Here is a 9,660-nt window from a genome sequence, read left to right as displayed (position 1 = left end):
GCTTTTATGCATGTGGGACCAGATGCTCCTCTCTCCTTTAGGGGCCCAACCAGCAACCAGTGTCAATGTCTCCAATCACACCTGCTTCATGAGAAGGAGGACAGGTCACTGCAGCTCCCAGGAGAGACACAACACAAGCCGCAGCAGTGGGCAGCTCCCAGAGCCTGGCACAGGCAACTGCTCTGGATGAGCAGGCTGAGATGTGAAGGGCTATGCTTTCCAGCTGTGCACCCAACAGCTCAAGTCCTTCAGTTACAAAGTAACTAGTGTGATTTTCACAAGAAACTCAGCGCTATTGACATGTTTGTTTCCAGGACTAGGAATTCAATTCAGTCTTTCCTGCAAACAGTCTTGCACCATGTAGCACAGTTTCCAGAAATCACAAAACATACAAAATCCTTTTCATCCCAAATACAGAGTAACACATACTCTGTGGCACAGTCCAATAAAAGGTAGGTTTCTGATCTCTGGCAAGTCATCTACAGAGACTTGTCTGCATGAGAAAAGGTCAACTAAAAAGAACCACTAGCATTACCCCAAGAATTTCTGACACTCCTTGGGGAAGAGTTGTTGTTTAAGTAAGTGCTTAAATTCCTTGTGATCCACAATATGGATCAGTACAAAGCCTCAAATTTTAAAAAAGTGTTATTTCAGATTTGCATGAAAATGTTCTGAGCTTTACCATCTGAGCAAAATAGAAACTGTTGTCCATCTAATTCTTTATGTGTTTTCATGTCAGTCTTTAGAAAGAAGTATTTCTTCAGTGTGAAAAAGGACCATGCACTGTAAAAGCCAGGATCCAGAATTAAGAAGCATATCTATGTGTGACCTGAGCCCAGGTAACAAAGTGTCTCACCCACATTAGTAAAACATTAACAGAGGTTATTGGTTGTCATAGTAAACCGAGAGGCTGCAATGAACGTAACTTCATTTACGGATGTTCAGAAAATTGACATCACGGCCACAGGAACATATAAATAACTAGCACACTGCATGTCTGAACGACTGCAGCAACATCTCTGAAGGGAGCATTCTACAGGCTCAGCTCCTCTTAAGGCACAGCAGAAACTGGATTTTGTAAACTATTTTGAGAAGCCTTTTTATAAAACAGTTCTGAGAAGATCTGAATTTTTTTCTCTGCCTTCAATTGTGCTTACCGTTTCCTTAAAGAAGCATGTGCACAGGAGGTTGTGCCAAGTGTTTGGGAATCACTCTTGTCCCTCTGTCTGTGCTATGTACCCTCGCTCACATATTGCTGTTTTTCCCTGGAGGAAAAGTGATTGAAGACAGTAACAACATTACAGATGAGGTCTGGTGGTTTGGAGGGATCTTGGGATCCGGCATACTGGTGAGTACGTTGATTCAGACATTTCCCCCCCACACCATGACTTTGCATTTCTGAATTTCTATAGTACCTCAGTGTAGGTTTCAACACCGTAAATTCTTCCTTGCTAAGCAAGTAAGTTACAAATCATCCAACAGTTTTGCAATATGTAAGTTAATTTAGTTAAAAGAAAAAGACTATTATAGTTAAAAACAAATGTAACTTCAATTCATACCAATTCAAACTGTATTTCTGTTATTGGTAGATGATCCTTCCTGCCTTGGTATTTTTGGGCCTTAAGAATAATGATTGCTGTGGATGCTGTGGTAATGAGAGCTGCGGAAAGAGGTTTGCGGTAAGTGAGAGGAAACATAGCAAAAAAGTAAAATCTAAATTGTTACTGATATATGTATCTTCTGCTCAGTCACTGAGAGACTAGACAGATGTTGTGCCACAGGTATCACAACTGTACTGCCTTTTGTTTTGCTGTCACAAGATAGTTATAGTTGCTATCACAATATAAATTACTTTCTGAGAGATCTAGAGGTTTTTTTGAAGTGTGTAACATGGTCCTAAGTTCTCTTTAGCCATTTTTTTTTTGTGTGCAGTTTTAAAAATTATTCTAACAGTTGGGCACTGCATTCCCAACTCACTGCAGACCCATTCAATGGGACAGGAGTATCTCATCAGCTTCATAGGAAATCTCAGGTGGTAAGAGACCTTGGTAGGTCACCTAAGCCAACCTCCTCCTTAAAGCTGAGTAATCCAGGAATTTATGTTCCTGTGTTCCATGTATTCCTATCCACATCGAATTTATAGCTTCCTTTCACACTATAAGCGAAGAGTTTCAAATGGGTACCTTCAGACACGGTAAAAAATTGTGAGCATTTAATTTAAGAATGAGATTAAAGAAAAAAAAATTCTACTAGGAAAGCCTGTCCTTTCAAAATAAATTATTTGGCTCAATTAGATCTTAAGACTTTAAGGAACAGATTTTCAATAAAAATAAATTTTAAAAAATTAAAAATATTAAAAAAGGAAAATAAAAAATAGGAGGTTAACAAGGAACCCTGCCTTTGATGCAGCCTTTAGGCAAACCCAACAAAACAGGCAGAACTTCAAGGGTGGGGAACAGAGCCACATATTTCTCTTCACCACACCATATTACCCATTTTCTGTTAGCAGTGAACATCTCTCAGTTCAGCTCTGAAGAGCACAGATAACTCGGTGCCAGGTGGGTTCCCATGGCCCTGCTCAGGCTGGCATGTCTCCGTATGAAAATGCTGTAATGGAAAGCCAGAAAAACAAATCCATCCTTTCCAACCCAACCCAAGTGCACCACAAGAGCTAACAATCAGTACCTGCAAGGAGGTGAAGTATGCTAGTATGAAACCTGAAGGGGAGAGTCAGGAAAGATAAAATTACTTGGTCTAAATGTGACCAAGATTCCAAAGCCCTTTGTCAAGGGCACCGCAGATTTTTTTAAATGCCTGACTGGTCCAAGGCTTCAGTCTTGCTTATAATCTCTCAAGAAAGACATTCAGTTCAGTGACAACAGTGAGGTCTGCTGGACAAACACTGTTGGAAGGGCAGGAGTGCCATCTGCTGTGTCCACACCTTTGCCTGCAGGCAAAGGGTGCTACTTGTTTTAAATCTGCTAAATGACAGTGCAGGTATGTGTTATACATTTATTGTGTAATCACAAACTAATATATTTTAGCAGCTCAGGAGTTTACTGTTTTGACTGAATTTAGAAAATGTACATTCGCATTAATAGGATACCTTTCATTGTTTGAAGGTGAACAAAAATAACATTATTTTTCCCCTCATCAGATGTTTTCTTCTATAATATTTGCTGCTGTTGGAGTTCTCGGAGCTGGATACTGCTTTGTTATGGCATCAGTAGCTATAAACAAAGGCCCTAAATGCCAAACTGGAAAAGAATGGGCCTATCCTTTCCATGATGGGTAAGTCAAATAAGTGTTTTGAGTTAGTGGTTTAACTTCCAAATCTGTTCTATAAAATGGGAAATTATACCATTTGTCTAAAACACAGAAGCTCCTAGAACAGATAAGGTTCAAGAGATTTGACTAAGAATACCAAGTACAATCAAAACAAGTGAGTTTCAAAGGAGCCACTGAGGAGTACACAACCTTCTAGGTCACTCATACCATGAGAAGCAATATATGGTGAAAATTCCACCTAGATGAAGAGTAATGAAATCCTATATTGAAATTTGCTGCTATTCAAATAATTAGGATCTGTATGTCATTTGATCTTGGTTATGGAATTTGGAAGTTGTTTGTTCCTCACTGCAACTAAAACATGTCGTGTATTGAAGTCAGAAAAGGTCCAACTGAAAACAGGGCACCACGTGTTACTGAGGGGTGGCAAGTGCCATCAAAACAGGCTGGCAGGGGGTGCAGTAAATCCCTGCTCACCTGGGAATATTTAATACAGTCTTCCTCAGTCAAGCGTGATGTAGCAGTGTTTCTTGCATGACACACCAGAAAACTACAGTTCAGGTTAAAAAAAATTTTAAAATGTATTTTACACTTCATTTGTTCATGCGCCAGTGAGGGCTGTAATACAACTGGTCTGCTGTAAGTCTGGGAGTCTCTGGAAAAATATTCTCTGTTTCAAACATAATTTTGGTTACAGTCAAGTAATCACTTGACAAGAACACAGGAAATATATTAGCATTAAGAATATGCAGAGGAAGTACACTAAGTGGTTAAGCAGTTCACAACCAAATAAAAATATGGTGGTAAAATAATGGAAAATATTTTTACCTAATTGCTGTTCTTTAGATGAGCATATAGAACAGCAAGGGCTGTTCTTTTCTGTGGCCAAAAGGTGACTGGTCTTATAGCATTTGTTTTGTTATAAAAGCTGACATTATTCATCTTTTATGATATTGTCTTGGTAGTACACATTGTTATTACAATGTAATACAGTTACTGAAGACAAATACTAAGTTATAGAATGCAACATTGCTTCCTTGTTCCCAGCTGTATTTTGAGGTACTGGATAGAATGCCCCAATCCTGCCCCAGCCCTCACACAGACACACAGATCTAATACTGCAATCCAGTAAAAACCTGGGGGTAGTGGTGAAGAGGTGATGGAGTAAGTGCCATACTGCTAAGGAGTCCCGGATCTGTAGTTGTGTGGGTGTATGACATACCACCAGATGTCAGCACCAACTCACTCCCCAGGGAACAACAGCAGCAGCAAAATCGCCTTCAATAAAAGACATTGGCACAGATGAACATCCATTTGGCACACACTTGGCTAAGATCTCTCCTTCCAAAGTACCAGAAACGGCTCAATTGAACACATATTCATCTATAATTGTTCCCATCAAATGCCTTGCCTTTTCAAAATTTCCTCCTCTGAATGGTAGAGGAACCAAGAAGAAAAGGAGCTTTGCTGGACCTTGTTCTCACCAACAGAGAGATAACTGTTTTGTTCCTTCCCCAGGGACTACCTCCATAACCACACATTGTGGGACACGTGTAAGTCACCTGAAAACATTGTCCCATGGCACCTGAGTCTCTTCTCCTTGCTGCTGGTCATGAGTGGGATCCAGATAGTGCTCTGTGGCATCCAGGTGGTAAACGGACTGTTTGGAACAATCTGTGGAGACTGTCAATGTTGTGGATGCTGTGGGGTGAGCAACTGATGGCTTTCTTTTGTTATTTTGTGTACTGATAATAGTTATAGATACACCTGACTAGCTGGCAGTCTGAAACACTAAACTAGGCTTTCACTCAGTCTTTCTTTCTAAGGTACAGCTGAAACCCTACAGTGCCTCCAGGTGTTGAAAATATGATCTCAGTCCATATTTGTGGTGGTTTTCTGACAGCTTTCCATAGCCACTGGGAAACAGTAAACACCTTTGAAAGTCATAGGAATAGTAACCACTAAATTGCCTCCATGGTTTTATTCTTCCAGGGAGATGGAACTGTCTAAAGAATGTGAATACTGCAGACAACCCTCCACGTCATGAGAGGATCTCTTTTGCAACAGCTCCATAAAGCAGCCCTCAGATGCATTACCTCTGGCTATTGAATAGGAGAATGAAGGGCACTTCCCTCCACAAACATTATGAAGCCTTGACTCCCTTTCTAGCTTTCCTGAAGGTCCTCATCACAGAATAAAAATTAAATTCAACTCCCACATTCATAATTAATTTTGTAAAATAGCTTCCACTTAAAAAGAAGGTATTCTCAGGCAAACTATTTTCTCTCCTGAAGCAGCTTTCCAGCTGGGGGTCACCAAATGCAGCTGGTGCACGCTCAGTTGTAATGCAGTTGTGCCTATTTTCTTTTGAGGTTTATCAGATGGAAATATCACAAGTCTAACTTTTTTAGGACATATACATTATGTGGAAAAGTGAGTACTTCTCTCTGCCAGACCTACCAGCATTAAAATGCTCCCTTTAAAGGCAGTCTGCTACAAGAGATCCATGAATCTCACAGTGAGGTCTCTTTTCTGGACTGTGTCTGACAGATGGGTGCATGCAGCAGCACTGCTATACAGGTAACTGTAGGGTCAAAGTAACAGAGAATAGAGTGCTGTGGATCCCTAGTCTGATGTGGTACAAGTCTTCTTGGACACCATGATACCCTGCTTCACATCAGGAATTCAGTGAGAAAGGCCAATTCACAGACATTTCTCAGCATGAAGGGATCTTGGCTTCATCATCCATAACCAATTCTCCTCCAGTCACTTTCACAACAGGAAATCTAACTACACAGCACAGCTGTGGAAGATGAAACTGAAAACAAAAACTATAACAGTACAGGAGCATGGTAAAGATACTTTCCCAGCCTTCAGTTCTTTGTCCTCCAGGGGCTTCTGGAGACACAGGCATGCTGACCTAGCCATTCTAACAGCAAAGTGCATTATAACACTGATAACTGTGCTGAAAGTAGGAAAGACTTCCTTAATATACAACCATGCAGCCCCTGCTACAAAGTTGCTCTCTTCCCTGTGGGCTTATGGAAAAGTCTCAGACAAAACAAAAAATTTTCATCCTTTCAGCATAACTGATGTCTTTTCACAACCCAGGATTCATGTTGTGCTCCTACAGCTTTCAAGAATCTGAACATTGGACATGTGGCTTTAACACAGATTACAGTTTCTATTTAGTTGAGCTGTGTAGCTTGTAACTCCTCTTCATAAAGCTATGAATCTATACATAAGTGCAAATGGTATTTACTCATCTTTTTGCAGAAGTTCAATTTAGCTATGCTTGGCACTGTACTATGAAAATGATAGGAAAGGCAAAAGAGAGCTGAAAGGCAAAAATACGTTTTAGAAAGAACTAGTCTTTACAATGTCAAAAGAAAAAACTATTTCCCAAAGAAATCAAGGAGGAAGTAAGATGGATTAGAGAAATTAGAGGGGTTCAAATTAACTGATATGCTTTGTAAGCAATTCCTAAACCAGATTTTCACAAATGAGCTTGCCAGTCTGGTTGTATCAAGGTTTCTAGTTCATCAATGTATTTACCACATCTCTTCCCTAACATTTTCCTCCTGAAATAATAATTCTGTGGCCTGTGCTTTCAGAAATGCATTTCATGTACTCTGTATCTAGAATAGAGATATGAAAAATTTAAAAGTACTCAGAAGCACTAAAAGCTGGCAGACAACATGCAAAAATGTTAAATATCTAAATGTAGGTATAAAGAGTTACAATAATAAAAGCAAAGCAGCCTCAATGATCAGTTGTGCAAGATGACAAAGACATTATAAAAAAACCTCTCCAGAAACAGCTGTCTCTCCCACCTGTTCTACTGCCCTGCTAGGGAATTTGAGAGTACCCTTTACATCACCACCCACTGATGCAACCATCTCACATCTATTCTTTCATCTGCGGTTAGCAGCTGTCCTGCATCTCAGCTCACATTTGTCTTGGTTTATTTATATGGAGCCTTTGGAAACATGGAATGTTTCTTATCAGCATTCAACAAAGGGATGGGTAACTGCATAGTGTACAATTTTGATATATTAATAAACAGAATACATAAATCTTTGTGGAAGACATGGGACAAGAAATAACAGACAGGAAGCTACGAGGCCTAAAATCAAAACTTCAGGTGCCTTTTGAGCTTCTAAAATGCCCAACTACACAGTCATTTTCTGACACGACCTAAAATATAGCAGGCACGGAGACAAAGCCCAGAAGTTTCATCTTGTGATCTGAACAGTGTATGAACCTTGAGCTGCACTGAACACTTGTAAATTAACTGGAACCACCAGCTCAGCTGATATAGCATTTTAAAGAGCCAAAAATGTTTCTAAATCTGCTCAGTTATAGTTAACATCTGAGGCTGTCCTCTAGCATTTAATTTCAAGTGAATCATGCTTATCTTCAGTGTCAGCTCTGCAGTAACTGAAGACTGCACTCTGTATTTTTAGTGAGCCAAGCATCTATTGGGATTTCTCTGCTGTAACAGAGAAAAATGTAGTGGGGCAGCAGTACTCCAGAGAGATGTCACAGGTAAGGAAAGCACCATGCTGGACATGGACAGAAAGACGATGTCAAGAGAGAAACCACAAACAAGGAGAATTGAACATGTCAAGACCTCAACACTCCTGACCAACTTGAACACCACACCCAGAATTAGTGTGAAAAACATCAACATACATACACTTACACAAATCTATAAATCCTAGTACCCTAGAGGCCAATATCAGAGACATACATGTTATCTGAAGCTTCACTAATCAGCCATAAAAACTGTCTGGTCAGTGACTGGCTGATGAGGATGCTGAGAGCACAGAGATTTTGTCATTGTGTGGCATTGTTTCAGATGTGAGTTCACACAAAAAGAAACACATAGGTTATTTAACAACTCAGATTACAATATGCTAAGTGTGTGCATGTGATTTTGAGCCCAACCATTTCAACTTCAGCCTGACAAAACCGGTGCCCCTGCACAGGTGAACTATATACAGTTGGAGCTCTTTATTGTCTCCAGTAAACAGACTGCAACGAGATGATGCATTAACCACAGTACAGTATTGCCTGTTAGGAAATGGTTAATTTTAACCGGCAAGTCTACAAAAAGTTTCTAAGATTAGTAAGTGACATACACAAAGATAAAAGACATTTGCTCAGCCAAAAGCAATGGATATTTTCGAACATCTTCTAGCCTTGACCGTTTGTCACCTGCCCCCAGTTCAACTTTAGCTCCCCCTTCATGGCTTCTACATCAGTCACAGTGTAATGAGCAACAACGCAAGCTCTGAAACAGCAAGCTCTGAAACCAACCCCTGAACCACCCCTGCTGAAGATGGGGGGACTGACCCGTTCATGAGACTAATACGGGTGAGGTGTGTCCAGAGGGGGGACGCTGGTATCCCAGTAATGGACATAAATAAAAACCCTGATAAAACACCTCTGAAGTTTTTTCTTGCCAAATTACTTTTTCACTGGGACAGGATATACCGTTTAACTCAAATTACAAAAAATTACAAAAGCTTTGCCAATACAATGAGAGTTTTTTAAAAACCTCTTCACCTGAGAAGCAACACAGGGACCCTCCACCTGCCACTGCTAATTTGCTGCAGGGCCCTTTGCTGAAATACAGACTGCTCCCACCTGTGGAACACCAAAAATCCAAACCTAAAAGGAGTCACTAGTAGGCACTGAAAATTTCACAATGCCTCTGACTGTACTGGTTAGAGCAGCAAGCAGCGGCAGAACAGTTCCCCACAGCGCCTCAAGCCCTCCTGCGGTGGAATTTCACAGCTGCCCGAAGGTGTAGGGCGGCCCCTGCGCTGCCCTGCCCTCGCCCCGAGGCCCGATCCCCGCTCTCCCCGCGCCGGAGCTCAGCCGAAATGGCGGCCCGGGCTCTGCGCTGAGCCGGAGGGAGGGGAGGCCCAGCCCGGCCCAGACCCTGCCGAGCCCCGGGCCGGCCCAGACGCTGCCGGGAGAGCTCCCGCACGCTGGACCCCAGCCCTAGCTCCAGCCCAGGCCGGGGTCGCCGGGGTCACCGCGGCCTCCCTCCCCCGCCTCGCCCTACCTGCTGCCGGCCTCGCCCTTCCCGCCGCGCCGAAAAGCTCCTGAGGGGAGGTGGGAGTGCAGCTCCCCACGGGCCCGGCCCCGCCCGCCGGCAGCGCCCACCTGAGGGGTGGTGGGGGGGACAGGGCGAGGGCCTGGGCAGGGCGGGCGGACTGTGAAAAGCCTTACCCTCCCCCGTCCCAAGGAAGATCTGTAAACCCGTGTACAAGTAAACGGTCTTTAGAACCGAACCAAACCAAACCACACCAAACCAAACTAAAACCACCCTAACACAAGTTCTTATTTTTCCTGTAACGG

At 42.2% G+C, this 9,660-nt stretch overlaps 1 protein-coding gene across 1 annotated transcript; it reads left to right on the top strand.

Moving 5' to 3' along the window:
• Nucleotides 1-977: 977 nt before the first annotated feature.
• TM4SF4 (transmembrane 4 L six family member 4) lies at nucleotides 978-5,528 on the top strand. The gene is made up of 5 exons (XM_008500192.2): nucleotides 978-1,348; nucleotides 1,590-1,679; nucleotides 3,158-3,291; nucleotides 4,807-4,996; nucleotides 5,281-5,528. Exons 1-5 carry the CDS (start codon nucleotides 1,175-1,177, stop codon nucleotides 5,296-5,298), a joined length of 606 nt encoding a protein of 201 aa, XP_008498414.1. The 5' UTR covers nucleotides 978-1,174; the 3' UTR covers nucleotides 5,299-5,528.
• Nucleotides 5,529-9,660: the final 4,132 nt, after the last annotated feature.

The sequence above is a fragment of the Calypte anna genome, chromosome 9 (assembly GCF_003957555.1).
Source record: "Calypte anna isolate BGI_N300 chromosome 9, bCalAnn1_v1.p, whole genome shotgun sequence".
NCBI lineage: Eukaryota > Metazoa > Chordata > Aves > Apodiformes > Trochilidae > Calypte > Calypte anna.
Note: the sequence above shows the minus strand (reverse complement) of the source record. Positions and strands in the feature narration are given on the sequence as shown.

Bases quoted from the DNA above. Each gene is read 5' to 3' on its own strand.
- TM4SF4 (XM_008500192.2), top strand. From the start codon at position 1,175: ATGTGCACAGGAGGTTGTGCCAAGTGTTTGGGAATCACTCTTGTCCCT. The intron at 1,680-3,157 runs GTAAGTGAGAGG...TCCCCTCATCAG, and splicing joins GCTGCGGAAAGAGGTTTGCG to ATGTTTTCTTCTATAATATT. The intron at 3,292-4,806 runs GTAAGTCAAATA...TTCCTTCCCCAG, and splicing joins GCCTATCCTTTCCATGATGG to GGACTACCTCCATAACCACA.